At 38.0% G+C, this 17,631-nt stretch overlaps 1 protein-coding gene and 1 long non-coding RNA gene across 3 annotated transcripts; one reads left to right on the top strand and one right to left on the bottom strand.

Moving 5' to 3' along the window:
- Positions 1-491: 491 nt before the first annotated feature.
- zgc:114119 (Mediator of RNA polymerase II transcription subunit 30-like) lies at positions 492-5,591 on the bottom strand. Its single transcript, XM_067496515.1, has 5 exons — positions 5,415-5,591; positions 3,990-4,216; positions 2,554-2,712; positions 2,187-2,276; positions 492-1,493 (listed from the first exon to the last, which is right to left on the bottom strand). The coding sequence occupies exons 2-5, from the start codon at positions 4,212-4,214 to the stop codon at positions 1,398-1,400; spliced, it is 570 nt and encodes a 189-aa protein (XP_067352616.1). The 5' UTR covers positions 4,215-4,216; positions 5,415-5,591; the 3' UTR covers positions 492-1,397.
- Positions 5,592-11,170: 5,579 nt separating this feature from the next.
- LOC137123019 (uncharacterized) lies at positions 11,171-16,916 on the top strand. 2 transcript variants are annotated; one of them, XR_010913794.1, is made up of 3 exons: positions 11,332-11,491; positions 14,193-15,766; positions 16,058-16,916. It is a non-coding gene; the product is annotated as an uncharacterized lncRNA (long non-coding RNA). The 2 variants fall into 2 exon arrangements; XR_010913793.1 differs by having other exon boundaries at positions 11,171-11,491; positions 14,193-16,916.
- Positions 16,917-17,631: the final 715 nt, after the last annotated feature.

Raw genomic sequence — 17,631 nt, 5'->3', positions numbered from 1 at the left:
TCTGGAAAAGATTTTCACAAGAAAGAGTCGTGTAAAAAGTCTTGTAAATCACCAGCCTTATCCTTTGTCTGGTTTTAGTACACGTTCTGGACAACTGTCAGCACAAAGGGGACTTCTTCAAATTGCTTTTGTCAAACCGAGAAAACATTAATTCGGCAAGAAAAACATACAGAAAACCAATAGTTACATTTAAGAAGCTAGAATTGGTACAGTTTTGCTCAAAACTCGTCAAATCTATTTGCAAATCATTTAAATTTTACTCTAATCTGAGTAACGACTTTTTAATTCTAAAACTCACTTCTGGAATTATTAAAATTATTTAAAATACAATTACAAAATAGTGGCTTGAAGTGTAGCAGCTCTAGGCTACATGTGTAATGAATGGAACATAAGACACCAGGTCAGAACATGTATCATGTGTAAATGCCTTAGGGCACATCCTGCAATGTCTGAGCAGGCCTGTGTATTTAGTAGACGGACTTTCCAATGGCTCCACATATATTTTGAAGTTTATTTTATACAAAACAGAAATGACCCAGAAGGCCTAACTTTTGTCTAGCAGTGTACAAAAAAAATTCACTGGCAAGCAAGTCTCAGCCCCCACAGGGTAACCAGGTGTATTGTCTAGCAGTGAGGAAGCTAATCTCATTAAGAACATGCACGCGCGCACACACACACACACACACACACACACACACACACACACACACACACACACACACACACACACACACACACACCTGAGATATATAGCTGCCAAGGGGCTAATCTGAATTTCCAAACCTATAATGTTTTTACAACTGGCAGAGCATAACAAGGGCAATTGTTCCTATTGTAAACATAGACATTAGCTTGTGTGCTTTTAGGAAAAAATAGCCAGCAATAAATTCAAGTCTGTCTGGTGGCAAAACACCGTGGATACACTATTTTTAGAAAATGTTTTGTTTACCTGAGGCAATACAGGTTTCAACTCATTATTTAGACGGTATAGAAACATAAGCCTATTGCTTATACGAACAAACATGCAAGACTTAACAGCTGTTGAAAACTTTACAGAGTACAAAATAGATTGTCAGCTTCCTTCTGCGGTACAAAAAAAAAAAACTACTTAATAGTCTCAATCTTGATGGTGGCAAGTATATCAATTTTTGAGTTGATCAGGTTGAAACAAAAAAAGATTAAAAAAGTATGTATTACTTTCATCCTATCTTATTAAAGATAAACAGCATCAATATAATCATTGAAAAATGTTGGCTGCCACAAAAAAAAAAAGAGTGGCACAAAAGTGGAAGCTCCACTATCCAAAATCCAACATGTCGTCTTTTCTTTCACCTGGCAGTCAGTATGTCTGTGGAGGAATGTGCTTCTTAAAAGAGTTCGTCTAAACTGAAGAACTTTCATTTTCTGAGCGTCAGCATGGTGTTGACGTCCCACAGTAGGTTCCTCATCTGATCCATCAGAATCTTCATCTCCTGGTTCTTCTGACGAACTTTCTGCAGGTGTACCACAAGACACGACATCTGTCATTTAAACTCTCTGAAGCAGAATGAGCCATAGCTTTAGCTTCCCCCATTCCTTTCCCACATACATTATCGTTAAAGAGAAATGGGAATTGCAACAATGCCTGTTTGAAAGTTTTATGATGATGTTGGCAAACCAAACAAAGCCCATCAGCCTTAAGCCAAAATGTTCACTGTGTTGCTCCTGGGAGCAATTACCTCACTTGCTTGTAAATGTCATCCAATTATAATAACGAGTCTACTGTTTACAAAAATAACAAAACAAGACCAACATCCTGATATTCAAATTTGACGTATGCTGCAAATGATGCTAGATTTTTACATTTCTCCCATAGCAAAAGAGACCACTATGACCTATGTCACTACTGCCACCTAGAGGCTCTTTCAGGGGACTTTTTACAACTGAATAGCCTTGTTGCCATTTTTCAGATGCTACACTGAATTTTGAATTCTGAGCTTTAGAATTCTTTACTTTGTCCTTGTGAAATAAACTATACAAGACAGGTAACATGCAGCAAGCTCTACAATTACCAACTAATCTGTAATGAAAGATTCAATTGTGGAATCTGTCATTGTGTACCTCATTACTTTGATGCAACAACATGAAACCTTAAATATTTCCCTCTTGGGGTTATCACTTTAGACTGTGAGAAAAAAGAAACACACCTCAAGAACTTCTTTTTTTTCTTGGATGACAGCAGGACTGGACGGTTCTGCTCTGGCGGAAACCAGCTCGTCTCCAACATATGGAACAAGCTGAGGAAATAAAATAGGATTTAAATGAGTCCTTCTCTTTCACTATATGAATGAAGTGTAGGACAAAGGGTGTAAGAAAAGGTTAAGGACACACTGACAAATTTTAATCCTGGATGAAAGGACAATAAAAGAAAATATCCTTTTGTGCAGAAAAGAGCTGCTCTTCAGTGTTACAAAAGAATACATGGCCATCACATTACTAAAGGGCTCAATATTTCATATAACTGTCTGCATATTAAACTCAAATCGAAGCAGAAATTGAGGGCATGGTCCTAACCTCTGCTGGTCCTTCCTGCAGGTCAGAGGTCATCTCCACACAGCGTTCATACAAGAGTCGAAGCTTTCGAAAGAGCAGGGTGAGCTGTCGAAGATGTTCCTGGAGCTTTCCAAAGCGGTCTTGATACATCGCTTGACTTTGGGTCACGCCATTAGGAAGCTACATCAAACATTACATTCCTTTTTTGGTTAAGGTAGCAGTGTAACGTGCAGATGCAATGTGTAAGGACTAGTTTGTAGGCAGAAGGCAGTATGTAGACTACATACATGTTTACTCTTATTTCCAGTAAAGTAAAGCATTTTTACTGTAGGGCACTGTATGCACTTCATGCTATATTAGATGAAAAGGCATGTGAGTCACAATCACGCACACTACTACACAAACCCATGTTCCGGATGCTGCCTAATATCGGATTTTTCAGTGTAGAAAAATACACGCGCAGTTTAATGGACAAGGACAAGTTGGACGGAGGCGGTGATACACTGAGAAGACACAATTACAGACACAGATATGGTGGAGATGGGAGCATGACTAAGACGGATGGTGACAAGCATGCCAAGCACATATACCAAGAAGGAAGACAGGACAAGTGCACACTGATAGAGGACAGAGGGAGTAAACTAGGAATCATTAGCCATTCAGTCAACATCAAGACACAACTGACAAGAGTAAAAAAAAAAAAAAAAACATTGTTCTCTCCTTGCTACTGTCGAAGAATATTGCCACAGAAAACTATACATTAAACTATAATTGTATTCTCTAAAAGGCACGAAAAAGAATTAATTACTTAAATATTCAGACAGATTTATCCATTTAGATGACCATGTTGTGAATTGGCGCTCATTAAATAAAGTTGAACGGAAATGAAGTGAATTGGTGAAGAAATTATCAAGATGATGTTAAGATGAAGAAATCAACAGCTTGGTCTCTAAGCATTTGCAACGCTCTCTTTCTTTTCTCAAAAATGAACATGAATAAATAATTATATAGGACAACAATTCATTCATTACAGATGAAGTCATTGTGGGTGAGAAATCATCTGCCCATGCCCATATTCAGAGGTTTGAAAGTCTACATGTTTATGGAGCAAACCTAATGTGCCTATAACAACCATAAAATAGAGTGGAAAGGTCTATTAAACAGAAGTAAATAGACTTTGAGTTGAGACAGATGAAGTGAATTAATTATTTACACCAACTAAATTACATTTATTTGCCAATATGCACTAAATCATATGGTCATTTTGTTTTCTGTTTGCTAATATGGTCTCAGTAGTTATTGAGATCCTTCTCAGCTTGTTTAATAACATTAATAACTTATCCTACTAATTGAGAAAAGGTTTTTGAAAACCCATTACAAACTGCATCAGGACATTGTCCCTTGAAAAAAGCCTTACTTCCAGCTACCTGGCAGTCTAACATTCGTGTGTTTAATACCTGCGTGGCCCGCGTGAACTGGAAGATCTCCATGGTGCGAGAAACAATGTCTTGGACGGTCTCCTGTCCAATCCGACAGAGAAAAACCGGGGAGATCTCTCTCAGGGCTCCCTGAGGGGGCATGCCCTGCTGACCTTGGGCTGAGACAGAGCTAGGGGGTAGGTGGCCCTGCTGCTGAAGGGCCATCCCCGCCATCCCAGGCTTCTGAGGTAAGGATGACGCCATCGCTGCATGAAACATAGGACAACGGAACGAGGTGTCATTGAGTAGTGAGTGACCGTTAGTTACCACAGGACAAGTAACATTACTTGTACTGACAGATTGCACAGATTGCTCTACTCATGCATGCTTTACAGCAAGTATTCATATCCTAGAAGCACGAATACTACACTGTAAAAGTACACCAAGTTCAGGATTGAAAATGCTACTCGAGTAAAAGTGCACAAGTAGTATGAAAGTATGAGAACTAAAAACACTCAATGTAAAAACACTTTACACAACACATTACAATCTATACATTACTGTTGGTAAATGAGCTGGTTGGGGTGAACCACTTTATCATTACTTTATTTACTATTATATGTGCTATTTTGTGTATATTTATTTAATGTTCTAATTATTTTAATGGGAAAATTCAAAAGTGTCACATCACAACCCCCATTTTTTTATACCTAAGCCTAAACTTGGACCTTCACAGGTGTCTTCTCTGTAAATCAGTCCAGTAACGTTAATCCTAACCCAAAAAATGTTAATACAAATACAAATAAATAAATAAATAAAAAATAAGCAAAACTTCAGACCACGGAATTATTAAGTTTTCGCCATGAAACCTCATTTCAGCGACACTTGTGACGTAGTAAGTAAAGTAATCAAATGTTATGACGTTATAATTACTTACTGATCGTAGAAGAAGGGAAAGAAAAGATAGTAAGATAGTTAATGGTAAAGTCAGATTACTTGATTAAATGTAACCCGTTTCACTGAACCACTGATCTTAACGTCAGCGTGACTCGGAATAATAACAGCCACTTTATTCAAACCTGCTTGAATAAGTAGCGAAACGCTTCTAACCAAGAACAAAAGTTCAGTTCACATGATTCAATCGTCGGACAACCAAACCTGAATGACTGAGAATCTTCACTGAAATAATAAGAGTTTCACAACAATAATAAGTATTTTATTAACACTTGCCTATGATGTAACGAACATTTTCTCCAGGTTGTTTTAAACTTTTATTCCTGTGCAGACCACCAAACTGATCGTGCTTAAAGAAACGCGGAGTTAAAGTATAACAGAGGCTAAATTTGTACACATGCTAACGTGCTAACGTTAGCCTAAACATTGTAATATGTATTGCACAACGTTGCTGCTTGCTAGAGGCTAAGCTAGCTAACTAGCAGGCACAAGGCACAGAAAACCGCCTACCGAAATTGAAAGCCGTCCTCGAGTGGATGCTGTCAAAATATCTGGGCTTGTTTTAGCAGTAGCGGAAAACTACGTTTGCTAATTTACCGATATTATTCTATAAAACACATGATGTGTCCATTCCACTGATTTCTTTTCAGAAGCTCAGCGCCCTATTCTGTTCATGACGTCACTTCCTATAAGATAAACACAATTTCCACCACTAGATGGAAACAGAAGTTGTTGAGTAAATGTACTGTAACACCACTTTACTACCTCATGATTTAAAAAAAAAAAATCGCGCTATATGAAGTTTCCATTACCTTTACTCTTTATTAACCCTTATTGATCTGAGGGTCTTTTTGGACGTTTTTACCACTTTACAATTTGCTTCAATGATTCACCTTTAAAACTGTTTTTTGTGGAAAGTGTACATGTCCATTTTTTTATTACAACATCAACTTCATTTTTCATACAGATATTTTGTCATTATATTACACAATAATTCCACATTAAACCTGAAACTAAACAAAAAACACAAATCCGAGTAGTAAATGTTATTTTTTTGTTGTAAAAAGAAAAAGAATTGAGACTCAACTTTTTAGGTTTTCTAACAATTGTGCAAACAGTATAGTGAAATAAAAACTATGTTCAAAATAAGAAAAAAGCAAAGGAAATGCCAATAAAAGGTGAAAAATTTAGATAAAACACAGGCAAACCTTCCCAAAACTATTTACCACAATCCTAGCACTTTACTTGTGCCACCGTTCAAAGCGGTTCCTATTTGAAAATACGCACAGTGCAGCATCACAGGACTTACACTTCCAGGGAGTGTCACTTCTCTTTGCCACAAGATGGCACTGTTTGCACTGCGGGCCGGTTTTAAAATGGAAGTAAATAGACGTGCATTTTTCGGACATTTAAACTTTAAAACTGTGTAAATTATGCGTCATAACTCTGGTTATGTTTGTTTTAAACCAAAAACAAAGAAAACTAATAAGCATTTTGAAGCCTTCACATTAAAAACAACGCTAATGGCGGGTCAGTGTCATTACAGCATCATTCAAAACAGCTTGTGTAAGTTTGCCCGCACCGGTGCAGGCGTCGACTATGACGTGTCCATTCCACTGATTTCTTTTAGGAAGCTCAGCGCCCTATTGTGTTTATGATGTCACTTCCCATCAGGGAAACAATTTCCACCACTAGATGGAAACAGAAGTTGTTGAGTAAATGTACTGTAACACCACTTTACTACCTCATGATTTTTTTTCAAATCGCGCTATATAAAGTTTCCATTACCTTTACTCTCCATTATGGTAGCCTAGAGAAATAGGACATGTCCTAAAAAGTGCCCGTAAGACTTTGCTTCACGTGATTGTTTTCTCGAAAACAGATTTTATTATTCATTTATTATGCTGATGAAATATTGTGTAGCCTGCATTTTAATGCTTAAGGAGGTTAAATTAAAATGTCCTCATATACAGTAAGCTTAGATTGGGTAGTTTAATCTTAGCAGTAAGTATGAATACAAATGTTATTAACGGGTATTGTAGAGGTGATCTTACTCGAATCTGACAAACTCTCTTGCTTTCTTGTAGTCAGTTCCTCTGCTCCAGCTACCGTGTCACATCTGCACCCTTCAGTAGCTGAGCTGAACTGCATCTCTCTTTAACAAACCCTCAGCATTGCTGGCTTCCTTGACCACTGGTCAACAAAATAAGGTAAACTACAGAGGCAACCATCAAGGGCAAACTATCAAGGCCTTATGATGTCACTAATGACATCATCAGTACGCAGACACATCACAACACAATTACATACAACAGTTACATTCCACACAGACACACATTACATAAAACAAATAACTAAACTGTGGACCCCTGACTGGCTCATACAGGCAATATAAATCATACTATTACAAATATTATGATTATAAATATTAGGCCTACTGTAGAAAAAAGTCATTGTTTATAGACAAATATTTCAGCACTTTACTGATTTAAAATACTTTGTTTTGGATTGTTTTATCTAACTATTTTAGGATTATATCTTCTAATTACTGAGGTATTTTTTTTACTGAGAACCAAAACAACTGTTTTATCAAACAATGTTAAGCAAATCAAGCCTGCAGGTGCCAGTAAACTTAAGGTGAAATGAAGGTCGTACGAGTGCGACTTGTTTGCCTACCAGACGGGCCAGACCAATAAGAATCAGCAAAGCAACTCATTACTAATTTATGTTCTGGCCTTCCAGCTTCATTTGTTAAATCAGTGTGACTGACTTTATCCATGGTTTACATAAGATCAAATGTTGCACTCGTTTTAAGGAAGTATATTTATTTGTTCTTGTGACATGGTTCATTGTTTGAAAAGGCCTTTTGTCGACCTAACGTGCAAGTATCAGGACTTGAAAGAGGCTGATGTTGAGTGTTTATGGAACCATCTTTATTTGCATATACTTCCAATTTTCTCCAAGGACAGTGTGCCATGACAGTGGCAAGCACAAAAAAGAAATAAAGATTGAATAACTGAAAATAGAGCTATTTTACTTCTTGCCCATTACCTATATACTGTCCTGATCCTGAACTGATGAAATTCTTTTGCTAGTCTTCCTCTCTTTGATTGTGTACTCCATTATTTTCATTGATGTTGTGTAAGTATACACATATAATATACACACACACTTTTTTTACAGTCCCAAAGAAAATTTGGTTTGCAGTCAAGCATTAAACACACAGGTCACAGGGACACACACTGATGCCAAATAGTAAGTAGATAGTCAAGGAATTCGACATGTTGGACACATTTATAATGTACTTTGACTTGACAATTCTTTATTTTGTAGCCTAAAATTTGTATTTAGGGTTGGATCTTAACCATATTATTCCATTTTATTGGTGTCTTTTACATCCAATCTACAGATATATAAATGTTGACATTATTATTTAGAATAAATTGTCTACCTTTTTTGTTGTTTAACAAATTAGTGTGGACTCTTTAAAACCCATACAACTCTGCCAAAACCGGAGGCTTGAAGATTACCATTGCTCTATTCTAAACATCTGAGATGACAACAAAAATCAGGAAAAATGTTTTTGGAAATCTGGAAATAATTAAAAAGTTTGAACATTTATAAACACAGGTTGCAGCACGTGCAATGAATAAGATATATTTAAAGATTCTGCATTATTTTAGGTCAGCAATCAAATGTAAGCAAATTTGTGGCACAGACCGTGTTAAGTACTTTGTACAAAAGGTCAACTGTCCTAAGGTTTGATCCCTTCCTCTTTAGCCAATGCTCAGATAATACTCAGGTGGATTTGATCATCCGAGGCTTGTTCAAGTAAATCAAATTACAGTCATTGTTTGCCTTTCATAAATATGGCTGTGCCATATACGTTTCCTGTAGAACATTGTTCCTTAAGTAGCACTATGTCAGTGGGAAACATGTCTTTGCAAATAAGTGAAAGTGTCAAAATTCAAATTGTTATTCGAAGTTAAGAGGGGCTTTCCCAGTATCAAGGTTTAGAGACAGTTACTTGCCCTCTGACAATGACGACATGATACGATATGATTTTAAACGTGGCAAATGCCACTGACGCGGTGGTCCGTGGACGACCGACTTACCAACTGAGCTGCAGCCGCCCCCTTTGTGGCAAATGTGACCCTTTTCACTTACATTCATAGAAGATTAACTAAAATAACTTTGGTGAGCCTAAAATGTGCCCTTTTCCCTCTGCTACTTCCTTCACTGGGTTAGTTTAATATGTGCAATTATTTGGTTTCGGCATGTTTTTTTACTAGGTTATAACATTCCCATCTATCTCAGTGTCACCGCTGAAAATGTACAAGCTCCTTCACAGAGTTACTGTGACTTGTTTTTGTTTAGAATAAAAAATAAGTAACTATGTGTTTGAAGTGCTCTTTTTGTGAAGTAGCATATTTGCGATGGACATAGCATAGCTTATGAGGCGGATCATTCTGCATCCGTTGTCTTTTTGAATTCTATAAACCTGCTGGATTCAATGAGTAACTCTCATCAGATAAAACATATCAAGACAAGGGATAACTGCGATTTTAATGTTTAATTAGTAACTCTCCGTTGTTGATTCTGAGCTCATCCTTCAAATAGAAATGTGACAAGGGTTACCAATTAATCATGTTTCTGGCAAAGTAAAACTGATTACACAGGACACCTTATATCTGAAAGAGACATCACGATGCCCTATACCAGGAAGTGCACAGCTGATAAAGCTCCACAAAGAGCTGCCTGTGATCTCCACCGTTTTACAGGAATACATTTGTTTCCTCCTCTGTCCTTGAGATTGCATGGTGCCGATGAGCAAAATCCAGAGGCATCTGTGACAGGGGTGTAATAAAGTAGACTTTTCTTGCGGTACATTTGTAGTCCACAGTGTGACCCATAACCTTGAAATAACATTCGAGTCCTGGTGAACCTTATAGAACTTGTCGCACGAAGCATTTCTGTCACAACCCCCTTCTCCCATCTTTAAAGTAATAAAATCGAAATGAGAGGCGACGTCTGTTTGTTTTTCTTTAGCAATATAGGTGCAATAAGAGTTTATGGGGCCATACATTGGCTACAATAAAGATTCAAGCTGGAATATTTGAAATAATTATGATGTTTTAACCTAACAGTGAAACCGTGTTCAGCTTAAAGCTGGCAAAACTGGAAACACCTGTGTCGAATGTTATTCAAAACTCCGTTCTTTGGGTTTTAGTCCAGGTATTTTAGTCTACTCAAGCTGTCACATTATTGCTTTGTTTGCACGGAAAGTGATAAGAGGCCTGCTTTCCCTCAAGTATTTGTACAAACTCGGTATCGAAAACTAAATATCACAAGGGGCACATTCCTTTCTGTTTGCTTCTCCTTTTCCAACAGACCTTTCGGCTGCAAGTCAACAGGCAAGGTGAACTCAACCGTGCCTTATTCACCAAGTCTTCATCTTGTATAATGTTTAGTAGGTTTGGAAATATCTGAAAGTAGACTGGAATTATTGTGCTATCACGATAAACCCTGGAAGTGTTTCCTAATGGGTTTCTGTGGTTACATTCCATTTTTAGGTAAATTACCTTATATTGCCTCAGTTTTCCTTAGTTGCCTTTCTTCTTTACATATCTGAGCTGGGCAGAAAGTGAATAGTTGAACAAACCTTAAAAACGGATTAAAAGTTGTTAGGATTTCTAGATGACACCTGCTACACTTCTGACCTAATGATAAACAATCTAAAGTCAAGTATTGTTTAAAAATGAAAATGACCAAACCTGCAAAAACATGCAAAACAATGAGGCACAATCATCAGAAAACAGCCTATTTATGAATCCAGCAGACACGAGCGTGGTGAACATTGTCCATCCTTCTAGCGTAGTTATTTCAGCTGGAGATGGGGTGTTGGGGGTTTAGTGTCTTTCCCACAGACACTTTGACTTATAGCCGGGACCGGGGATCGAACCACTGACCCTGTGGTCCGTGCTCTGTAGCTCTGAGAGGAAATGCTTTCAGATCCCTTTCACATACAAGTTATGGGATCCATTCTTAGTGACATACAGTACGCAGTGGTAATACTTCCTGTAAATGTGTATTTGAACAATCTGGGATAAAATGAGGTAACATTTTACAATATCATATAATAAAGACTATTGTGTGAAGGACAGTTCATTGTGTCCAAATCCCTGAGCATCAATTCAGCAGTGTGCTTTAATCCCCGGGGGTTGAAACAGGAAGTACACAATAAGACAAAATAGAGTGGATAAATTATACTAACACACACCTTTCCTCATGGCATAATTGTAATTTACATATTAGACAAATCATCTTTCTCTTATCACATTAATAATTTAGAGCAAGCTGGAAGTGCTCAAAAGTGCAGTGTATGATTTTTTATTTTTTTTTTCCTCAGCACTCCCTAACTAACAGTTATCAGTATCAGCGTCGCAGAAAGGTGGGAGGTATAAAAGGACAGGCTGAAAGGTGGGGACAGCCATAGAGGACGAAGGAAACAACTGAAAACCACGATGAAGACAACAGAAATGCTTGTCCTCTGTGTCTGTTTGACCTTCATACTGGGCAGCACCAAGGTAAGGGACACTTTGAAGACGTGGTGGACACAAATGTCAAGGGACAAGCGGGATGAGTTTTGTGTCCACATTCAAAGTGTTGTGATTGTGGGCAATTTCAGCTGGAAAATTGGAATCATTTGGATTTTTACCTAAAAGCACATCTTTCTCTTTTCTAACTCGAGCGTGGTTACATTCAAAGTAGTCAGAGTGAAAAGGAAATATTTAAATCCATCTCATGTTGTAGGCAAATGGAGGCAGGGAGAAATGCTTTCTTTGAGATGACGAGACAACACATTTTATTCCTGTTTCTTATTTATAGGTGAACACACGCGCAAAAAAAGTTATTTTCTGATCATTTCAGTGGAGACAAAAACTCCATTCTTGAGCTTAGAATTACTGCAACTTAAAAGTACTACTTAAAATTTGTGTTTAATAAATACTTAATAAAGGCAAAACAATGGTTGTTTTACAAATTGACTCATCAGGTGCAACAAAAAAACATGTTTAAAAATGTGCTTATTACATAAATAGACCTAATAGATTTCATTAATGTGTTACGTCATTTTGTCCTAACCCCGTTAACGGGGTTTGTTATTTCAGAACTAAAGCATATTATTAACCAGGAAACGTAACTTCTTTACTGTTATAATTCTGTGAAACTGAATATATTAGACCCACTTTTCTTTATTAGCCCAGTCTAATCCTTTCTTGTGGCGGAGGGAGCTACTTAAGGTCAGCCTGGGGAGTTCTCTCATTTCCAGATAAACTAGATGTGAAGTGATTAGAGTGGGGGTGGGGGGGCTGAAATGCAACAGACCCTGAAAGACTGAGGGGGAAAAAACATAACATGACGCGGAGTGCAGGGCAAACATCAACAGGACTAACCACAGCAACATGCAAAGTGCCGTTAATGTCTTCATACCTGAGCAGCAGGTGCTTGACCTTTGCATGTGGCTACAAACGATGTGTGGCAGAGACAGAGACACACTGTTCTGTGGGGAGGCTTTACGTGGATGTGTGACGCATTTTAACCAATATTTTAGTTTTCTCATTACAATTAATTTTTTAACCCTGTAAGTCTAATTTATTTCTTTAATTGTAATAATATATATATATACTACTACTACTCACCTTTCAGCTTATCCCGTGAGTTCAGGGTCGCCAAAGCGGATCATTGTCCGCATGTTGATTTGGCACAGTTTTTACGCCGGATATATATATATGTGTGTGTGTGTGTGTTTTTTATTTTTTGGTTTGTTTTTGTCCTTTTGGCTTATCCCGTGAGTTCAGGGTCGCCAAAGCGGATCATTGTCCGCATGTTGATTTGGCACAGTTTTTACGCCGGATATATATATATGTGTGTGTGTGTGTGTTTTTTATTTTTTGGTTTGTTTTTGTCCTTTTGGCTTATCCCGTGAGTTCAGGGTCGCCAAAGCGGATCATTGTCCGCATGTTGATTTGGCACAGTTTTTACGCCGGATATATATATATGTGTGTGTGTGTGTGTTTTTTATTTTTTGGTTTGTTTTTGTCCTTTTGGCTTATCCCGTGAGTTCAGGGTCACCACAGCGGATCATTGTCCGCATGTTGATTTGGCACAGTTTTTACGCCGGATATATATATATGTGTGTGTGTGTGTTTTTTTTTTTTTGGTTTGTTTTTGTCCTTTTGGCTTATCCCGTGAGTTCAGGGTCACCACAGCGGATCATTGTCCACATGTTGATTTGGCAGAGTTTGGCACAGCCCTTCCTGACACAACCCTCCCCAATTTTTACCAGGCTTGGACCGGCACTGCACAGCTTAAGATGGGAATGGGCTGTTGGGGGTTCAGTGTCTTACCCAGAGAACCCAGTCCTGACATATATACCTTTTTTTTTTAGTTTATATATAGTTTGCATTTATTATTATTATTTTTCACGTTTCATAATTATAGCTCATGACTATAGTTCAACTTCTACCTCAAAGCAGGTATAGAAGGTTCTTGTCAGGTGTCGACCTACAGTCTTCTTAGGTTCGGTTGAGGAAGTTAGGTTTAGGCACAAAAATATTGGGGATAAGTTTAGGAAAAAAAAGTGAAAAACAAATCACTGTCTCCCGCATGAAAGTCTTGTGCTTTTCTGCCCGGCCATCCACCCAGACCACCTCCCAGCACAGACCTCGGCTGTCTCCGAAATCCCATCCTGCTAGCTCATTCATTACCCACTTTTATAATCTTCCATGCCCAGTACACTACTTTTAGGTTGCATTGTGGAATACGTATAGTGGATAGATTTACACATTCAGACACTGCTATAAAATGAGTAGGGGGTGATTTCAGACACAGACGTCATCTTTGTTTTAACATATGTCACCAACAGTCACCCTTACTTTAGTAATATTTGTTACAGCCACTAAATGTTGCCTCCTATCACGTCCGTACGCTAGAAGGCTACCGACTGAACCATAAGCGGGGGCTGGAGAGAACTTAAGGATGCTCCACTGAATGGTCTGACAGTCAAATCAGCTGCTATTATACTGTGTTATTATTTAAATATATGTTTTTGTTGTCCTTGGCTTGTTTTAGTAATAGCTACGGGGACCAAAAGAATTTAAATGTAAACTCCCCATTTTTTTTACCTGGATGGGGCTGGAAGTGATCCAGACGTACATCTGAAAACCTGAGCAAATAAAGCCATTTTTAAACAGTACTGTCTTATAAAACGGAGGTGTTCTTTTGCAGGGGAGAGCTGAACCAGAGACCGGCAACCAAACTGACCCAACTGTTGCCACCGAGCAGACGCCACCGCCTGACAATAGCACTACTCCTGTAACCTCCAGCAACCACACCAGTAATACTGTAACCACAGGCCCACCTCTTTCTTCCTCCCATCCAACCGTTTCCTCGAACACCACAGCTACTGCCACATCATCGCAGAGGCCCCAGGCGACAAATGGAACAACTCAAAACCCTGGAGTCACATCATCCACCAACCATAACTCCACAACTGGGGTTGCTGGAAGTAACACAGTGTCTAAGACAACAATAGGAGGGACTGCTGCTTTGTTCAGAGGCTACAGTCACCTGCTGGTGCCTGTCCTCTCCATTCTCATCTACAGTGCATAGGACTGAATGTCGCATTTCTAAGGACTTCTCCTCTTTATATTAAATCCATAAATCCTCTTATGTATGAGAATGGTGGAAAAAAAAAAATCACAGATTCACCTTACTTAAATTTGATTTTGATTCTTTGAGCCCCCGGGGGCTTAATGGCTCTCCCTGTAATTGTCACCCATTTATCACACTAATAATATGAAGGGGTTTGTCACACAGTTTCTCGAAATGATGTGAAAATATTTCATTCAAATATTTAAACTACATTTCTCTAAAGGACAAACATAAACAACAGGTACAAACTTGTTTGGCTTTTTGTGGCAAATATGAAATTCAATGGTAACTGAAATGGCGCTGAATGCTAAATATTCTCTAAAGGTCTAAAACCATGTTGGCAACTGGGAGGCAAATGTCGGGAATCTTTGGCTGATCATCATTCCCACCAAAAACATCGGTTGAACTGGACTGTGTCAGCAGAACCTCAGTTCTAATAAAATCCAATGGTAATAGTAGACTCCCCTCATTTGCATTTATGCAGACGTTCCATTTTATTCAAAGAGCACATTCAAATTTAGGCTGTTTGTTTTGAACAACCTTTTAAGGGTTTGTTTCTCTCTGAACGCGTTGCTTCAGGGCTTCTGGGATATCACAGCAACATATTAAACTTTATTTATATAAGTGTTGTTAAATGATGGTTTGCAGTATGTGGACTTGCTGTAGGTTGAGTGGTGAACATGAAAAACTGTGTATGCTGTTGATTACCAGTCACTGAACTCTAATGTCGGCTGTAATATTATTGTTGAAATAAGGTTTTAATGGTGATGTAACTTAATTATTCTCCCAGTAACAAATACATTGGGATATTGCACCCGACGCCGCTTCAGTCAGTCATTTCATTATACGATGTTGGTGAGGAATAGTCATTCAGCATAAGAACAGCTCGAAATGTTATTATTTTCTTGAAGTACCTTCTGCACTGAAGTTTTGCATTTGAGGTGGAGACTGTGGTCAGATTACCTAAACTTAAAAAGGGACGCGCAGGCAAGGCAAGGACACGCAGGTCTGTCACAAGCCTTAGAACTTCCAGTAAGTGAACTCAAGCAGTCAGTTTATCTTTAAGAGGAAATCCCCCTTCATCCAATATGAAGTATCTCGTCCTGGGGCTGATTTCACTGACTCTGCTGGGATTTGTGTGCGCACAGGTAAATCGCTTCTCCTTCTTCGCTTAACAGAATGTGTAGTGACAGAGGAAACCTATGCTTTCTGATTTAATAGGATCACTTAAGTAAAAAAGGGATCAAACAAATAAGACAAAGTCCTTAATCTTAAATCATTAAAATGTTAGCATTTTAAAAATATCAAGCCATTTTACTTAATTACATTTTTGGGGCTTTTATTTAACAAGCACTTTCTACAGCATAGTGTGAAATGTTATGCTCTGTAAAACCAACTACGGTGCCACGTTATGTCGGAATTGTCGTATTTTTATCCAGACCTCACAGACTACAGCAGCTATGAACAAAACAGCCACTACCGCATCCAATTCAACCGGCAACAAGAACAGCACAGGAACCACCTCTTCCAATAACCAGGGCCCCTCTGCCACAACCACCTCACAGCCTGGGAGCCAGCTGGGTGGCTTAAACGGCATGTGTACCACAAACACCATGGGTACAAAGAATGGACAGAGCCACATCTTCACCTCTGTCAGCCTCCTGTTTGGATCTTGCGCTCTTCAGGCACTTTGGCAGTGGGTGGCCTCTTGAGGCTCAGGGTTAGAGTCAGTTTTGAAATAGAAAACTATTTAACATGCTATTTAGGATGTTTGCTGTATAGAAAATACCTTAAGGTGTGTTTTTCGAGCGAGGTTATAAAATGAAACATGAGTCAAAGTGACAGGGCCAGACTATTGATTAACTAACATAGAACAGCTTTAACAGATGGGAAGCATGAAGGAAAGAAATGAGTGAAAAATTAACTTAGTTTAAACAGGTTTGTATGAGATCAACATTTTGTACATACCGCAGGCCTGTTTATTGTCGTGTGTGATATTATTTGCGTGATGAAATGCAAATATATGCATACAATAAATGCACTAACTAATAATAAAATGTTTTGGAGACATGTCACACTGCAGTAGTTGGGATGAACTTAGGATCAGCTGTTGTGTGTGTATGTTGCTGCAAATCCTTGTGCATAGCGGCACAAGCGGTAATATAATTATTTGGTCTGTATTCCGTGTCTCACAGCATTGAATAGAGTAAAATAATGTTACAAAGAAAAACATCTCTACTGTCGATTTGTAATTTTTGCATTTACAATATCTATCAATAAAAAAAAAAAAAGCCTTCATCAGTCTTTTGAGAGTCACATTTCTTTAAACACAAAGCTTCAGAATACGATGTGGATGATAGATGTGTTCTATTCTATCTATATGTCCTAAAGGTTTTTTATTTCTACAATGGGCTGAGAGAGTTTTTTCCCCCCTTTTCGCTACAGTAATTTTGACATAATCACCACCCAAATATTGAACAATAGAGCTAATCTTTTCTCATATTCCCTTAAAAAGCCATTTTGTTTCACATTCAGGTGATAATAACCTAAATAGTGTAGGACATAACATAACAGATTCAAACACAATTACCATGAAGTGAGGTATTAATTCCAATACAGAAGAACAGGACAAAAGGTAAAAACTGTAATTATGAATTATCACTTGAGTGAGTTGGCAGGTGCAGTGACAAAGTGTCATTGTTGCTTTTGTACCACTACTTCCAGTGGAGAGTCCAGCTATAGGTGTTGAATGTCATCACTCTTTGTAAAAATAATAGATGGAATGACACAACATTTCAGACAACTGGTACAAAAATGAAAAAAGTACTGTATAGTAATAATAATTACTATGCTGTAATAATAAAGCTATAAGTTACTAAATATGCTGATATAAAGTAACAGCTTGGTGACTATAAAAAAAAAAATCTGTTTAAAAGGCATTTATTAAATGAGCACGGCCTTATGCTAAAATATATAACTTCTTTGAGATTGTTGCCCTCTGCAGCTCCAAAAT

Source organism: Channa argus, chromosome 1 (assembly GCF_033026475.1).
Source record: "Channa argus isolate prfri chromosome 1, Channa argus male v1.0, whole genome shotgun sequence".
NCBI classification, from domain to species: domain Eukaryota; kingdom Metazoa; phylum Chordata; class Actinopteri; order Anabantiformes; family Channidae; genus Channa; species Channa argus.
Note: the sequence above shows the minus strand (reverse complement) of the source record. Positions and strands in the feature narration are given on the sequence as shown.